The sequence below is a fragment of the Ovis canadensis genome, chromosome 23, assembly GCF_042477335.2.
Source record: "Ovis canadensis isolate MfBH-ARS-UI-01 breed Bighorn chromosome 23, ARS-UI_OviCan_v2, whole genome shotgun sequence".
NCBI lineage: Eukaryota > Metazoa > Chordata > Mammalia > Artiodactyla > Bovidae > Ovis > Ovis canadensis.
In genome coordinates this window covers 67,320,568-67,340,192 of record NC_091267.1, presented here as the reverse complement: position 1 = coordinate 67,340,192, position 19,625 = coordinate 67,320,568, and the positions used below count along the sequence as shown (strand labels likewise).

The window sequence follows — 19,625 nt, the reverse complement described above, 5'->3', positions numbered from 1 at the left end:
AGTAACAGGTATCATTTGTATCACACTTAAAACATCTTTTCCATGTGATTTTCAGAGTGAGATGATGCCTTTTGATATACTATGTATAGCATTTAAGAATAAAGGACATAATTCATTTTTAACATATACATTCAAGGCAGCTAAAATTTTAAAAATAGCACTAAAGAATCAGTTACAATTGAGGAAAACTCATTTTTATTGAGCATGGGGAAAACAAATGATAATTACATTGAATAATACCAGCAACCTGGTCTTCCCAATCATTCCTCAGACAAACCAACAAGACAGGGACCCTTAGCTCTCCAGTCTTCCACTCAAAGTATTCTTCCAGCTTTCCCTCTCCCCTACCCTTCAGATCCTTGAGGATCACTCAGAAAATATAAGTTAATCAACCATCCAAAAATATGTCTCTGATAAACAAGAGACCAAGAAAAACAGAAATAATATAACAATTATGAGGTACAGTAATCTTTAAGGTGAGAAATTAGTGAAAAGTTGCAATGATGTATAATAAATAAAATACATCCTCCACTTTACCAAGAGTAAGATGGAGAAAACGAGCAGTGTTAATTACTATATTACATCACATCTATTTCCCCGTACTCTGTTTCTCAGACACTCAAATGTAATAAGAATCTGAATTCTGGCACCCATTCAACAGCTTCTGTTAATTTTTGAGATTGTCATCTTCATTAACTAAATGACAATAACTTACCCAGGGTTATTACTAAGCAATTACAGGTCAAACTAGACTTTATTATTTCTACATCCTATAGTAATCTCTCTCTATTTAAAGAATTTTCTTCTTCCTAGACACACATTTATGAGGAAGAATATAACCTGTAAATATAATACTTGGGGCTTATCTTCCTTTTTCTTTTCAGGCTGTGATTCAAGAGACAGAAAGACAAGTGGCTAGAATCCGATCTTATTGTTTACAAATTGGAGGACCACAGATTCTTTAGATTTTAAGGATCTATACAAAGGGATGGGGGGGTGGAAATTATCTTTATTTTCACTAAATGCTATCTCTAAATTAGCATTTCCTTCCATTATGAATGTAAGCAACAGACCAAAGTGATCTCATATGCTACAGAAGTCAGAGATATTTTCATATCACATAGTGATTGCAGGTATGTTCTATACTCATGACTATTCCAAAATTACAAGTTATATAATAGTTACAAAATTACAAGTTATTAAAGCCACTGCTATAACACAGGTACTCTCATTCTTTCTGTCTCAGTCCAAAAGTTCATACGACATAACTAGGTAACTATTAGAAAATTTTAAGTCTATTTGTTCATTCACCAAACAGAGAAGTCTCAGTGGTGACCCAGACATCAATGTCTTCCAATATTCTCTTTAACTGCTTGCTGATCAACATGTGAAGGTTAAGTAAAAGACCACACAATTGTTTAATGCTTTTATTCAAGTTATGTAAAAGACCTTCACAATAACATGTTTTTACAAAATGAATTTTAACTTACCTGTATTTTAAATGTATTGTCTTATTTTAAATGCAATAGAGAAGCATATATTATTACTAATCAGAAATGTATTTAAATATTTTGATAATTAATTCACTATAACTGGTTTCCTTTCTAATTCCATGTAGTATATTTTATGCCTTTAAAACACAATGTCAGGTAGAAAGGGGGGGTGGTGGGTAATAATGGAAAGGAATAAAAAAGCTAAGTAGAAATACGAAAGCTTTAGTCGCTCTACCTCAGGTATACAACCAGCTGGCAGTCCCTTTCATCTAACTCTTTTGAGAATAAAGCCATTTACTTAGAAAAGAGACTATCAAAAGTGATTGGTATTTCAAAGGTAAGTAAGCGAGAAGGGAAGGATAAAATTACAAAAGGAAATTTTTCTTGATTTTCTTCTGTTAAAAAGTGAAAAAACAGGTTAATGGGAAAAGATCAACTTAAGGATTATATTACAACACTGAGTAATCACTCACCTTAAAAACTGAAATTTAAAAACCCATTTCTTATTGTGACAATGCATCTACCAATGACCATTCAAATACATACAAATCAACCCCCAGAAACTCAGCAACACTGATTATATGATGACAATTCAGCTATATTTTAATTTACTGATTGATATCTTGCATTTGCTTTTCCATTAGTACTACTATATTGGTTCTTCTCTTAAATACTATGTTTACTGACCAACATTCAGCCTAGTATTCAGCAAGAACTGAACAAAAGGCTTTTCAGGACAAACTGCCTACTATTTTCTAGATCTAAGTAACATACGAGCACATTAGAATAAAGAAAAATCTTTGCTTTAGGGTCATGTTTTGCATGTCTGAGAGCTAATTCTGTCTATCCCTAGTATAGAACGAACACCAGAAAACTGAGCAGGAAAGGAGATCTGAGAAACAAGACAATTTTCCAGCTATCATTAAGCATGGTCTTCACAGCATGACCTTTATTATTGAGAATTCTTACACATTCATCTCCAATTAATATATAAAACTACATGTCCTGAGGCCAAAACCAAATTATTTTTGGAGGACTGATAATTCTGTAATCATCCACCATTGCTCACCTTTATAGCGGGTGAACAATATGCAACTGCTCATTTTTTACAATCAGCCTAAGCTTATATTTTTTTACAATCAGCCTAAGCTTATATGACGTAATAAAAGATTTTAGAAAAGGTACTGGCTCAAAACCCAATTCTTTCATTTGCTTAAAGATGATAATTTTAATATGCAAATACATAAGACAAAACTAAGTATTATAGGGATACAAAACAAATATAACTTTGATTCCTACTAATAGCAAAATCTTTCTGGAAAAAATAACATCTTAAGCTGTATCAGCCATTTATACTTCAGGTCCAGTGAATCCTTGTCTCTGTTATTTCTAAAATAGTCCAGGGGAGTAAACAGAACCCATACTAAGATCTTGGAGTTTTCTAAAGCTAGAAAAGATATTTTAATGAACTGGTTAGCAATCCAAACTGTTAGAAAGAAAATCCAGTTATTTGAGGATTGGGGAGAAACACCCTAGAAAAGTAATTAAAGCACCTAAAATACAACCTATAACTTCTGCAAAAGTTGGCTTCCTTTAAAGTATGAAAAGATGACCATAATCCGAAACAGAATATTTTGCAGTCTAGTAAGAGGAATTCTGAGACTGAATTAATTTTAACTTGTCCTTAAATCAGTCTTACCTAAAGACTGAAAATAAGGGGGAGAGGGGAAATGACATGCTTTCTTCATAAATCTAAACTTACTTCATAATACTACAAATGCTTTACTGATAATACTTTCAAAATGTAAAATAAAAGCCAAATTAAGGTTGCTTCAGCTAATCCAAAAGAATCAACAGCTAAGACCCATCTAACAAAACTGGACTCTTACTCTCTAAAACTGGCCTTCTGTAGACAAGATTACTAATGATCTAAGCTAGAAAAAAGTTATTACTATAAAAAAATTATAGAAAATGGTCCTATACAATCATTATCAATTTTTGTGGTTAATTACATATGGTTAAGAGTTCATTTCCACCAAGAAAAACATCTTCTGGGCTATGTACTTTAACTCAGAAAATACACTTAAGTCTTGTGACACAAGTTCAATATCAATGTTTTTAAGAACTGTGGAAAGCTTGAGGTCATCTACTTTAAATTTTAATGTAGAACGAGGTCTTTATCCAAGATAATCAACTGAGGCACTGCACCACTATCATTAATGAGAGTAGTATTAGGAACACAGACTAGAATCTGTCTGGTTTGAATTACTAGCCAGGCAGCCTTGGGCAAGTTACTTTATTACTTGATCTGTATTATGAAACAAATAATAGTACTTACCTCACAGGGTTGAAAAAAATCACATGAATTACATACAAAAGCACTAAGAACACTGATACTTGGTAAATGTTCAATAAAGGTTAGTTATTAGTATCATTACTCACTGAATCCTATTAGATATGAAACATTATAGCCAAGACTATGGCAAGCAACAAAGAAAGAGGGATTATTTCTACCCAGAACAGAGGCAGAAATTCATATATTTTTTAAAGTATGAAAACAAAAATGATATACATATCTTTCTCATGACAATTATAAATTTACATGTCTAGGGTTTCACTTTTTTACTGCTTCCTTACATAAGAGAATCCTAAGCAATTCTGAAAGGACAAAAGGTAGTCAGTATTTGTCTAGCCCACTTACAGCCAAGCAAAATAATGTTACAAAGTAAAAAATTTTAATCTTAGTGTTTACTAAGCTGCATATTCCATCTTTTGAGGGCACTTCATATTCACATAACCAAACCCATAAAATATAACCTTCTCGTCTATCAACATCATGACTATAGGAAAGACTGCATTCTTTCCAACTTTTAAGATAATGTAACTAAGAAAATAAGTAGATTAACACCTTAGGGCATCTAGACCTATCTTTATATCCAGGCCATTATATTCCCTTTAGAATTCTTCGGAGACATTATCAAACAACGATATGATTACTTATCTCTTCTAGAGAGAACACAGGACAACACGTTTCAAGCACAAGCTGTTCATCCAGAATACCCACACCAATGCTCTCTCAAACTGTTGATGTTACTCAGAGGGGAAAAAGAAAATTTCTCCAGGCCATTCCCATCTATTATATTTTAAGTGTCCACAGTTATCTCATTAAGCCCTAAGAATATTTTAAATAGAAAATAGCACACGTTTAAGAGAAAAGTCTCAGGGTTAAACAACATGCTCTAGGAAGCTTAAATATACCTAGTACATGTCTTCCTCCTTAGAGCTACTTAATTCCATCCTGTAACCTTCTGATTTCAATCAAAGCAATGACTAAAACAGATCTGTATTCATAGCATACTCAGAAATTAACAGAGAACACTTACTTTTGAAGTGACCTAGTAATAGGAGCCATACTTTCCTTCAACTGTAATTTAGAAAGATCATCTTCTGAGATCTATTATTGAAAACACCAAATATAATGAAATAGTGAAAATATTATATAATTACAAATGTAAATGCTATTTAATATGTGATTAATAAGAACACATTAAAAATATCATCTGTATTCCCAAGGAAATAAATTTAGTAAATAATTTTCAGTAAAGCTTAAACTTTTAATTCCAAAAATATAACTTTATTTTGCAAAGGTCCTAAAGTATGCCTCTAAATGTTTGTTCACTATATACCATGCTTATTAACATAAAACTAGAGGGAAAAACTACAAAAAGATCTAGGAGGAAATCATATCCTTCACAGATCTCAATTTGCATTCATAGATTTCAATTCATAAATTAAGTTTATGCTTACTTGTTTAATTTCTCCTTTTGGCTCTGCAGTTCTAGTCTGATTGAAACTTTCTTGCACTGCCTGAAGATTAAATAACATTTGCTTCAGGGCTTCAACAGGTCCATGATGTTTCCCTCCAGAAAGGGTACAGCTCTAAAGTTAAAACACATGAATAATAAACCACTCAAATTCATAAGGGGAAAAGTTATATTCTGCATTATTTCCCCACAATATAAAATTAATGCAAAATCCAAATAATACATGTCAACAAAGTATTTTACCAAATCAAAACTGTAACTCAACTTCCTCTTTCCCAGTCCCCAGATGGAGTCACTTAAAGACAATCATTATTAAAATGTTGGCATATCCTTTCTAGCCCTTGTTCTTTTACAATGAATGGTGCATGTTTATATTTGCAACACATTGATTTACCACATTTAAAATCATAGATTTTTACAAGTGAAAGGTCCTTAGAAGCAGGTAAGCCAACATGCTCCTTTCAAGTGTGTAAATGAAGCTGATATTAACTGAACAAGAACTAGCATTTCAAATACACAATGGTGTTCTCTTCATTCTAAGAAAGGAAGGAAATTCTGATACAACATGGATGAACCTTGACAACATTACACTAAATGAAATAAGTCGATAACAAAAAAAAAAAAAATAATATGATTCATCTTATACTATGCTATGGATTGAATCTGTGTCCTCCCCCCATACCCCACCCCACCCCACCCCCGAAATTCATGACGAAACCTAACTCTGAATGTGGCTGTATTGAGAGATAGGGCTATAAGGAGGTAATTAAGTTTAGCGAGGTCTTAAAGGTGGGACTCTGATAACTATAGGATTAAGAGACCAAGGAAAGGCCATGTGAGGACACAGTGGGAAGGTGGTTTGTCTGCAAGTTAGGGAAAGGGCCTTCACCAGTAAAATAATAAGTTAGCATCTTGATCTGAGATAATCCCACCTCCAAAACTGTGAGAACTGAATATCTGTTGTTTAAGCCATCTAGCCTATGGCATTTTGTTATGGAAACCTCAGCAGACTAAAACATATATGGTTTCCAGAATAATCAAGTTTATCAAGAGAAAGTAGAACGGTGCCAGCAGAGGGTAGTAAATAGGCATAGGGGTAAACAGGCATGGGTAGTTAAGTGTTTAATGTGTACAGAGTTTCAGTGGGTGAAGATGAAAAAGTCCTAGCAATAGATAGGGATGATGGATACACAACAATGTAAAGATACTTACCGCATGGAACTATATACTATACCCTTAAAAATGGTCAAAATATTATGAATACTTTACCAAAATTTTAAAAAAGAAGAAGAAAAAGAAACAGCATAAGGATTCAGTTTGGTTTATACGCCTATAACCTCGGAGACAGCACTTGAGGCATTATCTCTAAACGATATGCATCCAGTCACTGGTTTAGAAGAAACTCTAGTTGCCTAATGCTAATCATAAAAGTTACAAAAGCTTGCCTCTGAAATTTGGTGTCTGCCTTAAGTGAACCTTTCAGGCAAAATTGTGGTCAGAGTACCAAAAACAAGAAAACTAAAAAAACAGATTATATGAACTGTTATGTGTCATTCATGAATGAATGTTTAATAAATGCTGTTCAGTACATTTGATAGAATTTGTTCTGAGACTTGGCATTAAATCCTGGGAGTGAATGCCTCTGAGTACATCTTTTGGTATAGCTTTGACTCTCAGAACTATAGTACTGTTTCACATATTCAAAAAACAACCATTTAAACCACACAAAATGTGGGAAAAACCCAACTTAACAATAAGAAAATGACCTAACAGTATTACAAACGAACAACATGACCACACTGAAAGGAGCTGAGCAGAAAATAATTAACCAAGGTAACTTTGGAAAAGAATACTTTGACTGGATATCATACGGCTAAAGACAAAAAGTGTGTGTGTGTTAGTCACTCAGTCGGGTCCGACTCTTTGAGACCCCATGGACTACAGCCCACCAGGCTCCTCTGTCCATGGAATTCTCCAGGCAAGAATACTGGAGTGGGTTGCCATTTCCTTCTCCAGGGGATTTTCCCGACCCAGGAATCAAACCTAGGTCTCCTCCACTGCAGGCAGATGCTTTACTGTCTGAGCTACTAGGGAAGCCTCAAAGACAAAAAGAATCACACATAAACAATATAACATAGCTAGTAAATCTATTTCTTACAGCAATTCTGAAACTATGCATATGCTAAGCCTGAAAAAACAAGTAAATCTATTATAGATAATAAGGGCAGAGATTCTTACCAGAGGAGAAAGAAGTTACAAATAAAGAACAGAAAGGGCTAAAACTAATACCGTGGTATTGAACTGGAATTAGTATTAGCATGAACTCATGATTTTATACCTACACACAAAATATATTAATACATATATAAATAGATATAGAAACATGTATACCTGTATATGTGGGTTAGTAAACATGTTTTCTAAGTCTGCTTGCTGAGAAAGTCTAGCATAAAGAACAACCCAGGAGCAATAAGCACAACTCGCGCCTAGGTCTTAGTTTCTAAACACAGTTTCCAAATAAAGAGAAACCATGGCTCCTCAAAGAAGTCCTCAAAAAATGATAGGGACATGTCAAAAGGACACAAGAGCCAACCTGAAGCAACTCTTATGGCCTAAACTGGAACAATTTAAGCAGCAAAATAATATTATATTGTAAACCTAGAAAATAACGCCAGGCTTCCCTGGTAGCTCAGACTGTAAAGCATCTGCCTGCAGTGTGGGAGATCCAGGTTCGATCCCTGGGTAGAGAAGATCCCCTGAAGAAGGAAATGGCAACTCACTCCAGTATTCTTGCTTGGAAAATCCCATGGACAAAGGAGCCTGGCAAGTTACAGTCCATGGGGTAACAAAGAGTCGGACACAACTGAGCAACTTCACTTTCACTTTTCTTTCTTTCAAACCAAGAATTAAATATCTGTAAGTCCCCAGATTTAGAGAACGAACTTGTGGTTGCTTAGAGGGTTGGGGGGGGATGTTGGGGGGAAGGGATAGTTAGGGAGTTTGGATGAACATGTACACACTATCTATTTAAAACAGATAACCAACAAGGACCTATTGTACAGCACATGGAACTCTGCTCAATGTTATGTAACAGCCTGGATGGGAGGGGAATTTGGGGGAGAATGGATACATGTATATATATAGCTGAGTCCCTTTGCCAGTCACCTGAAACTTTCACAAAATTGTTCATCAGCTATACCCCAATACAAAATAAGAAGTTTTAAAAAAATCTGAGTCCCAATAAAAAGTTTAATAAATGGGGAGGGGAGGAAGAGCTCATTACACAAGAATTTCAACTAATAATTCAGATGAAAAAACAAGATCCACCAATGATGCTAAAAACAGTGGATAGAAGTCTGAGACTATTAATACTTGCACAGTCTCATAGCATCTCCTCTAAGATATTTATTAATTACAAGGGGAAACTACAATTTTACTAAAAAGAAAGCCGGTAGGCACCATATGTTCAAGACTAATATCACCAGTACTAACATATTATTATAGTTTTATCTATAATAAATATAAATTATCTATAAATAAATATAAAAATAAATTTCTATCATAATTACATATTATCGTATCAGTATACTGCTCTGGACTGAATGTGTGTGCCCTCTACAATTCAAATGTGCAATCTGAATTAATCCCAACGTGACAGCACTTGGAGGAGGGGCTTCTATGAAGGAACTAGGTCATGAAGGTGGAATTCTCAAGAGCGGGATTAGTGCCCTTACAGGAAAAGACACAGAAAGCTTGCTCCCTCTCTGCTCTCTGCCACATGAGGATACCAGAAGATGGCCACCTGAAATTGAGGAAGCAGGATCTCATCAGACACCTTCATGTGAACTTCTCAGCCTCCAGAAACGTGAGAAACAAATGTCTGCTGTTAATCCACCTGGTCCACAGCATATTTACTAGAGCAGCCTGAACTAAGACACATCATCAGTATTATCAATGACATCATGACCCCTCTGATATGATGCACTGAGAAGGGCACAGCATGACTTCTGTTGCATTCTTGCCAAAAATTCATAACTCCATTCTAATCACAACAAAACTTCAGATAAACCCCACTGAGGAACAATCTACAGAAAAAAACCAACTGACTATTAAGTCTTCAGAAGTTTCAAGATCATGACAGATAAGACTGAGGAACTGTCAAGACTGAAGCAGACTGAGGAGATATGACAACTAAATGCAATGCTACATCTTGCAACAGGACATTGGCAGGAAAACTGGTGAAATCAGAATAAGGTCTGTGGTTTCAGTAACAGTATTATGCCAATGTGAAAATTACACTATGGTCAGTGAGATGTTAACATTAGGGAAGCTGAGAGAAGGGTGGCAGGAACTATCTGTATTATTTTTGCAACCTTCTATAAATTTAAAACTATTTAAAAATTTAAAAACACAGTGGTAGTGAGGTAGTGTGTGTGTAAAGGCAGAAGAAAAGGAATTGGCTGGTTAGTATTTAATGGTCTTCTCCGGTGGCTCAGAGGTTAAAGCGTCTGCCTCAAATGCAGGAGACCCGGGTTCAATCCCTGGGTCGGGAAGATCCCCTGGAGAAGGAAATGGTAACCCACTCCAGTGTTCTTGCCTGGAGAATCCCATGGACGGAGAAGCCTGATAGGCTACAGTCCACGGGGTCGCAAGAGTCGGACACGACTGAGCGACTACACCTTCCCTTCCTTCCCTTCCATCTCAAACTTTACAAAATTTATGCAGATCTGTTCCTTTACCAGGGTTCACTTCAACTAAGTAAACTGTACCACCCACTGCTTTGGTTGTTTGGCTCAAACATCTTGGACTCACTCTTTGAATCTTCTGTCTCCATCCTACCCAATCATCTTAAGAACACATCACAAGTCTAACTATTTCTGACCACTTCTAACGTTCCCACCTAACCCAAGCCTTTACAACCCCTATTCTGGAAGATGGCTAAAGCCTCCTAACTGGGTTCCTTGTCGTTCTCCAGCTCCTCTCAAGTCTATGTTCCATACCACTGCCACTTTATATTTTAAAATGTAGATCTGCTCATTTCATTCCTCCAAAGTACTCCAGGCACTTTTCATCTCATTTAAAATGTAAAATCTTCATTCCACTGCTTACATACCGACACGATCTGACTCCTGGTTACCATCTTATCTCTTAACCATTCTTAAGGAAGGGCTCATTCTGACTGAGCTACACTGACTGGACTCTGATTTTCCTTGAACATTTTTCTGCCTTGGGGTTTCCGCACTTACGATTCCCTCTAAATGAAAAGTTATTTCCCTGTGAGTACATGTATGACTTACTCACTCATTTTAGGTTTGGGTGCAAACATCACCTCAAAAGAGAGGCCGTTCCTGCCCACTCCAGCTAAAATTTCTCTGCCCTCGTTTCTCTATCTCAATCAGTTTTTCTTCACAACATCTGTAAGACTCTCCTTTACACATGGGCTTCCCAGGTAGCACAATGGTGTAAAGAATCCATCTGCCAATGCAGGAGACACAGGTTCAATCCCTGGGTTGGAAAGATCCCCTGGAGGAGGAAATGGCAACCCAACTCCAGTATCCTTGCCTGAGAAATCCCATGAACAGAGGAGACGGGTGGGCTGTAGTTCATGGGGCTGCAAAGAGTCAGACATGCCTGAGCACAGCACTCATGTATGACTGTTTGCTGTTGCTATTCAGTCACCATTACCTATTTCATTTTGATAAAGCTCCTCTGTCCAACTTGGAATAAAAAATCCAAGAGGCAAGGATTCTTCTCTTATTCACTGTTAGGAGTACAATTCCTAGGAAAGTGTTTGGTACTCAAATTTATCTGGCAAATAAATATTTGATAATTAAGTTTCACTTACCCAGCATTTGCTATAGTACCTTATTAGAGCACTAAGGTCAGACATGTTCTGACAACCTCTACTTTCTCTAGCAAATTTCACTGAAGGAAAAGATATATATTAAAATTTTTAGCTAATTTTTGTCTGGAATGTTCAATCTCTCAAATCTTCCAGATGTCAGTATCTCAAAAGTGTATTCAATATTTAACAGCCATGAATTAAAATTATAAATATTATAATCATTCCTTATGTATTTACAGTTTATTTCAGGATTACTTGCGAGATGTACATGTGCTGATTCTTTAAAGCTGAGTGATAAATTTCTCATTTCAAATTAAACAGATGTATAATTGTATCTTAGAAACACAACTGTCAATAAGCAACTGCCCTATGGGAAAATATAATTTACTCTGTAAGGTGCTGTTTTACATTTTCCAGGGGAAAAAAATAAATAAATCACTGTAATGACAATTTAGGCTCCCCAGAGAGTTCAATCCCAGGTCCCTCTACTTCAGAATACTAAAATTATCAGTAATTCTAGGAGTGATGGTCTCATGGATATGTGCTGGGGAAAACAGGATTTGAGCCATTTTTTGTTTTAATTATAATTAATTATAATATCCAAATAACTTAAAGAAATTAATAAATTAGTCATAACTATTCCTTTAATAAGATAAAAAGATTTAATGTCACCCACCTGATTATCATCATTTAAAAAATCTTCAAGGAATTCATTAGCATACTTTGTCTTTGGAATTTCTTGAGGACTATCATCAGTGTTAACAGGAACAGGAGATTTGCTAGGATTTAAGGATACAAGACAGCATATAAGTTCCCAATTGATAAAAATTAGACAGTATATAACTGTTATCATTTTAAATGGTCACCATGAAGTAACCATTATAGATAGGATTCCTATGGATGTTGCTTGATAATTTCTTTTTATCTTCTCCCTTAACTTCTTCCTTCATCACTCCCTATCTCCTTGCTTCTCCTGTAAAGCTTTAAGGAAAAAGATAAAGAAACTGAAGACATTAGTCTTTAATTAAATAAATGAGCCTTCAAATATATGTATCCTCCAAAAGCACATTTGTTTGAAACAAGCAGTACATTTTTCCAATTAAACATTTTTGGTCACTCAATATTAATACACAAAGCCTCCACAAATTTATAAGTTTCTATTAAGATGGAACTACATGCTTCTACATCAAAGCAACAGGAAAGACTTCTCCTCCAGAACTGGCACCAAGGACAGAGTGAAGTGGGAGAAGGGTTAATTCTGAAATTAAAATTCCTGTGTAAATCCCAATCCCACTCATTGTATGACTTCACAAAACTTTACCTTCACTTCAGTTTCTACATCTGCAGTCCTTCTTATCTCATACACTACATAAATTTCACTCTCCATACCTGGGACATTTAAAAGAAGTTCAATAAATAAATGTTTTTTTCTTAATGTTCAAGGGGAAGAAAAGTGCACCCCCAGCAAAAGTAAAAATTTTCTCAAAACAAAATTCCATTAGCTGCAGAGAATAAACTCATTCTCTCTCATTTATATATCAATATGTGTATCTAACTCAAGTATTCACACATCTAAGACTCTTAAAACACTTAAACATCATAATGCAAATTTTTTTCTCAGTAATTAGCCGTTCTTCATTATTCACTCATCTGATTTGTAATTTACTATGAACTTTTTCTTGTTCCCAAGTAGTTTTTCCTCCCATTCTTTACCAAAGAGTTTGTACATCCACCAACTATCATCAAAAAAGCATTTATTTGATTATAAAAAACAAGTGCTGGATATATATGGAATCATCATACTATTCCTCTACTTTTGTATGTGTTTGACATTTTCTATTACAGAAAGTTATACCAAAAAAAACAAAAACAACTTTCTGGCTGTGGTTATTCTTTTAGCACACTATTACCTAGTCAATTTTGTTTTTGATGACAGATTAATAATTTGCCAATATCACACTGAAGTCAGATCTATACCTTATCATACCGTCAATAATTTTATGTAAAACATATCCATCATAATATGATGGTATACAAGTCAGAAGTCATAGTATCTAATTACAAAATACATCCAGTATATTCAAAAGCTTTACTCAATTTAAGCACCTCTGATATTTGCTCACCCTATAGGATTTTACAAATACAGACACAATAAAACCAAATGATAAGAAAATAAGAAATTAGTAAATATGAAAAATAGAGAACTGTAAGAATTAAGTGAACTAATTATTAATCCTAGTTGTTGCTGATTTTTTTTAAACACATTAATGAACCAACAGTTGAGAAATGAAGCTAAACAAACAAAAAATATTCTGGATGATCACCACCACTATTACAATTTACAAGGGAGTGTCATAAATCAGAAACTGTCCTAAGTACCTCATATTTATTTTCTAATCAACTGAATCCTCACAACCCCAAAGTAGAAGCAACCTATACAAAATCTCAGCAAGGAAATGACAGAATCAAGATTCTAAACTGCAATTACAGTCAATGTCCACATTTAAGAAAATAAGATGCTCAACTGAGAAGTAATCAAAGAAGGAGTCAGGAAATAAACTCTAAACAGAATGAAGGTTTAGACAACTATTAAATTATCAGGGCCTAGGACAGGATATAGGATTACAAAGAATGCATTTCTGATATGGAATTAATATCACTGAGAAAAGCTTTCCTAGATTCTTCCTCTACACTCACATTCATGGGTGAACACTTTTTAAATTATTCTGAGCAACTATATCACAGACAGGTTTAACACACAAATGAAAACACTCTTAGAAACTTCAAACATTTACCATACAAAAATTATACCATCATTTATGGAAAATAATGATTGAAAAATATTAAAATGTAAATGATGAATATTCTAAAATATAGAGAGAATATAGAGGAAGATAAAACTTAAAAGTAAAAAAAGAAAGCAGTAAAATTTTAATAGCCTTCTCCATTTGCAAAATAGTTGCTTTTGGTTCTAATTCCTATTAAACATATATCAATATTTTATAGTGCAATGAAAGGATCATGTAACAAAGACAAAAGTTATATAAGGTACCTAAAGTTATCACCATCTTGTGTAACTAATGAAAAATTCAATCTAAAGCAAACAACACTGAAAGTTATGCTCTATAAAAATACCATGATACTACCATTGTTAATTATCATTAAGTTAAAGATGAAATCAGATGTGTACATGGCATTCTTCATTTGGAAAACTGAATGCTGCATTTTAACTTACAAAGTAACAGGAATATTTTCCCATGATCTTTCCGCTTCAAGTTTATCTAATGAACAAGGACTGTCATCCTTTTTCATAGACTTTGGTAACTCTTCAGTACAATGCTCTAGATTTCTCTTGGCCTTCAGGATAAGCAATTCAATTTTGTCACCTAGTTTAAAAGATTACATTAATTCTTTAAGAAAAAAATATATGCAAAGCAGAGTAAAATCTTATAAAGGCAACAAGAATTTACATTATTTGGAATATAAACATATCCACAATAGCAAGCTATGTTAAAATGTGACATTTGTTATGACACAAAGAAAAAAATAAGACATTTTTCTAGTCACAGAATACGACATAAAGGTGATAAGAGTTCAAAACAAAAACATCATTTGAGCATTATATCAAGAATATAACAGATCCTAGATGCTAGTCAAATTTACAGCACTTTCTCTGGTTCTTAAAAACAGTAAAAACACAAAAAAACAGAACAATTACCACTGAATGGCTTTTTGGATCCTGGAAGAAGCGGATTCTCACACAGACACTGGCTAGGTTCAGGACCACATTTATATTCATTCAGTAATCCTCTATCCTCACTCAAGGAATGTGCAATGTTTGAAGGTTCAAAAGAATATTCAAAACAATCTAATTTATTCATTAGCCGAGAAGTTCTTTGTGCCTGGTAACTATGCCTAGGAGAACACTGATCTTCTTTACACATTTGATGTATTCTTTGACTATCTGTATCAGGTAACAAGTCTTGATTGTAGAGCCAGACTGGGTACTTGAAGTCCGGTATACTAGTTATCCCTGAAATATTAAGGTCAGACTTCTGGCTAGTGAGCCATCTTGGGTAATTCTTTTCAAGATTGTGTTCTGAACTGTCCCTAAAAGATAATTTTTTGGAAAAAGATAAAGATGGTACAGAAATGCTTTTACTAGCCTTATTCATGAGTTTTGGGTTTTTTAGCCTGCCACAATGCCTTCCTTTTATATTTGTGTATACAAGTGGGGTAACTAAGTTATCCCTTCCCTGCAGAGCAGTTGGTTCTCGAAAATTCTGATTCTTTTCTCTGTCAGATGAACTCAGTCTTCCAATGTGTTTCCTGTTTTTCTTGCTACTTCCGTGACCTGATTCAAAATAAGTGAAAGAAAATGATCCATCTGCTGGAAGCTTTAATAGATCATCAGTTGTTAGACTAATGGAGTCTATGTCATTAAGAGTCTGTCCTCTATAGGATAAGGATAAATGTCTTTTGTCATCAAGATTTTCAAAAGCTGAAAAACAAAGCAGAATTCTGTTTATCTTCCTGTATCACATATAAAAATACTTCATAATATTCAACAGTAAACGAGAATTGAGAATTAAGAATCATGTTTGCTGTTTTTCCTTAATCTTTACTCAAGCTTTGATTAAAAGCCTGAAAGGTATAGGTTTATGTAATAGGATATGGTTTTTTTTCCTTCACATCTCTTCAATTTAACTACTCGCTATACTTTTTTCTCTCCAGCCTCCTAAATATTCACATATTCTTTAATTTACAGTTTCTTCATCTAGACACACCCAAAGCACTAATACACTCACATGAATAGTCACTCAACTGGCTGCAACACAGGAAAAAAACAAGTCATTAAATTAGGTGAAAAAATAATTTGCTTTCTTGCTTGCTAACCCTGAAATAGCATTCACACACACAGAAGAGCTGTTCTAATTCTCCTCTTCTGGAATATACTGCCCACTTCTTTCTAACAGTTGATGTAAACTTTTTTCACCCTAGGAGTCAGTCAAGTGTTAACTGGGTTATCAACAGATGTGTTTTCCAAACTTGTTTTCATGGACCTCGATACCGTGCTGTGCTGTGCTTAGTCAGTCATGTCCGACTCTTAGCAACCCCATGGACTGCAGCCTGCCAGGCTCCTCTGTCCACGGGGATTCTCTAGGCAAGAACAGTGGAGTGGGTTGCCATGTCCTCTTCTAGGGGATCTTCCCAACCAAGGGATCGAACCCAGGTCTCGCGCATTGTAGGTAGAGTCTTCACCAACTGATCTACCAGGGAAGCCCCAGTGGACCTCTGACCAAGGAAAAATCCTTAACATCCTGTGAATGTTACCGCCCCAAGAATACAGACAAGAAAACTAACACAGCCCTATCCTCTCAACTGAACTGATCAAGTATAAATTCTGAAAGGCTGAGATTTGTTTAAAGTCATTAAGCTAGGTAATGGAAGCTAGAATCACCAAGTCAATGTTCTTTCCATTACACTGTAACAGAATGGCTTAAGGGTTTGGAATCAGCCATCTGCTATTACTAGCTGCATTTTATGAGATTCTACTCCAAAGTCAAAAGAGGATCTTTACCCCAAAACTCCAGAGAACCAAAAAATCACAGAATCATTTAAGAAATATATACAGATCACAACATTACAAGTCATTTTTTACTCCAAAAGAACAAAATGAAGCATTTAGTTTTCTAAGACTACTATACATCTCTCAAAATGCTTTAAATCAACAGGCAAAAAGAAAACAAAGGATAAAAGCATACCATTGTTTGGTTTACAAATGTAGTTGGAGAATTCCGGCATATTAGCAGGACATTTATCAATGTTAATCTTTCCAGTGCTTGCCCCAAGACACATTTGGCTTAGATCAAAATCATCAATATAGGCCTGTAGAGCCTGAGATGCAGAACTGTACAGTTTATCCTTATATTGAAAAGAGCCAGAGTTAGAGGAATTACTGCCATTCAGGTTGCAGCTTAACAGAGAAGATACTGAAGATTGCCGAGAACAAACTCTGTGTTTGGTATTTGATTTTGCCATGGCTTCCTCAAAATTGGTTATTTCTATTCATTTCTCCTAAAAACAACTATAATACAAAAAGAAAAGATTAAAGTTCCAATTAAAATGAGTAATAGGCCACACACAGAGAAACTACTAAATTTGTATAAACTTTTTACAACTTTAAAAAATAAAACCCATTATCTATAAATTATTTTTAGGCAATGCACATTATATATTTTCCATTTTAATTACTGTAAATTCTTTCATCATTGATTTAGAAAACATGTACTGAGCACCTAATATATGCTCAATTATATATACAAAAACCATCTGGTGAATGATGCAGGGAGCTCAGATCTGCTGCTCTGTGATAACCTAGAGGTATGAGATGGGGTGGAAGGTGGGAGGGGACATATGCATGGCTGATTCATGTTGATATGGCAGAAACTAACACAATATTGTAATTATCCTCCAACTAAAAACAAATACATTTTTTAAAAAATCATCTAAGACTATATAGAAAGTGTCAAGGGAAGAATACTCACTCTTTTAAAGTCCTGTAAACTACTAATGTAGTCTTTTCTTATGCTGATACACTCTGTGACATCACAATACATAACATTCCCCTACACAAAATATAGTTCAACTCATAAGCCCACCACCATACACTACACACAGTAGGTGCCTGATCAATTTTTAAAAGGCATCAAATGACATAGTTGAAACAAGAAGGAAAAATGGAGACTAATTATCCACTTGCAACATTTTAAATGCCAATATGTAACTTTAGGCAACTTTTTCCCAAAAAACTTAAGCAAACAAAATAATTTACAATATTCATCAATAAAGAAATAAACTGCAAGTCTTACCATAAAATAAGCTGGCAAAATGTTCTTTTCCTAAAATAATGCAGTTTTAACAATCCTTTTCTGACATTGGTTTTTTGATACTACCCTATTTTCAATTCTCATGTAAAACAGATTCAGCCCTCCTCTCGAAGGAGACTTAACAGTATGGAAAAATTGCCTCAATGCACTCATCTTTTTTTCCATTATTAAAATTGAGAGAATTTCAGTCTACATTAATCTAGCAACAACAGTATCTGTATTTGAAAACCTAAGAAGTAACAGAATGAACAGGGACTACTTCAGTAAATAACATGATATTCTTTCAGTTAAATCAATGGATTTTCTGAAGTAAAAATGAAAGCTTAATGTCTAGGACTTATCATATGCTATGATATTAGAACATGTTTCAGTTCAGTCGCTCAGTCATGTCCGACTCTTTGCTACCCCACCGACTGCAGCAGGCCAGGGTTCCCCTTCCATCACCAACTCCCGGAGTTTACTCAAATTCATATCCATTGAGTCAGTGATGCCATTCAACCATCTCATCCTCTGTCGTCCCCTTCTCCTCCAGCCCTCAATCGGGGGTTATAATTTTGGGAATGTTTAAGTTATAACAATATTTAATGTAATCTTAATAGCTGTCAAATTTGATTTTAGAACAGGGAGAAAGTCTTCAGTTTAAGATGAGAAAAAGGTCAGAGTTTACAGTAGTCAACCGAAGCATCAGTAGAACATAAGAAAATTATTTCCCCAAATGCTCTGATACTACTGGGATACCTTCTAAAGACTGGCTAGACCAAGTCAGCTTTGCCCTTTCTTCACCCCTCTAATGATTTTAAATCTCAAGTAAATATTGCTTGGATGACAAACCTGACCAAACGTTTCCTCCCTTATTCCAACACAGCACAGATTACCAATTTTATATTTTATTTTACAAAATCTTAAAAACAAAAACAAAACCCTAAAAGGGAAAGCTCTTGGATTACAGTTCTCAGTGAGTGGGTAATAATATTTATCTTAATTCACAGGAAGCACAAAGAAAACCCAAGACTGAATTATTACTGGGCAAAGTTTCCAAAAGTACACAAAAGAAAAAAGTTTAAGTCAACTCCTGGGCACCCATCATTCTGCATCAGTGACCAACACAACCACACTCTTTATCCACCCACTTTTCCTCACGTCCGCCACAGAATTATTTGGAAGCAAATTCGCTGTCTCTTACCGTTTCTTCCGTAAACATTTCAGCACGCCGCTCCAAAAGGAAATCCATCATTCCGACGAATATAATGCTGAAACGAGTGGCCAGTGGTTTCAACTACCTTTGATTCAAACGCAGAACGTTTTACCAACCAATATGGTAATAGCTCACAGGAAATAAATGACTGAACGGCTCTGTGATTTATGTTAGGAAAATGAACGTTTGTAGTTGCCGCAAAAACAAGACTTAATGACCCTGGAAAGCGAAGATCGCTGGCGCCCCTGCTGAGGGGCATCTTCGGGTTCAAAGCTTGCGCCCTGAATGAACTAGGACCCACCTCCCTCGGGGACTCCAGCATCCCCCGCCCGCCCGCCCACCCACCGCCGCGGTCACAGACACAGTTTCTCTAAACCG

General features: G+C 35.1%; 1 protein-coding gene across 10 annotated transcripts in view; it reads right to left on the bottom strand.

The window, feature by feature from the left end:
* C23H18orf54 (chromosome 23 C18orf54 homolog) overlaps positions 1-19,625 on the bottom strand; it is a 31,614-nt gene that overhangs the window by 11,492 nt on the left and 497 nt on the right. For 3 of the 10 annotated variants that reach the window (XM_069569325.1, XM_069569331.1, XM_069569330.1), the window contains exons 2-8: positions 19,236-19,302; positions 16,928-17,250; positions 14,881-15,663; positions 14,398-14,548; positions 11,839-11,941; positions 5,301-5,432; positions 4,877-4,947 (exon numbers count right to left, since the gene is read on the bottom strand). In XM_069569325.1, coding sequence (XP_069425426.1) covers positions 4,877-4,947; positions 5,301-5,432; positions 11,839-11,941; positions 14,398-14,548; positions 14,881-15,663; positions 16,928-17,204 — 1,517 coding nt within the window. In that variant the 5' untranslated portion in view covers positions 17,205-17,250; positions 19,236-19,302. Of the gene's footprint in view, positions 1-172; positions 2,941-4,876; positions 4,948-5,300; positions 5,433-11,838; positions 11,942-14,397; positions 14,549-14,880; positions 15,664-16,927; positions 17,251-19,235; positions 19,333-19,625 lie in introns of those variants that run through there. The other 7 variants (XM_069569327.1, XM_069569324.1, XM_069569328.1 and 4 more) reach the window with 5 other exon arrangements.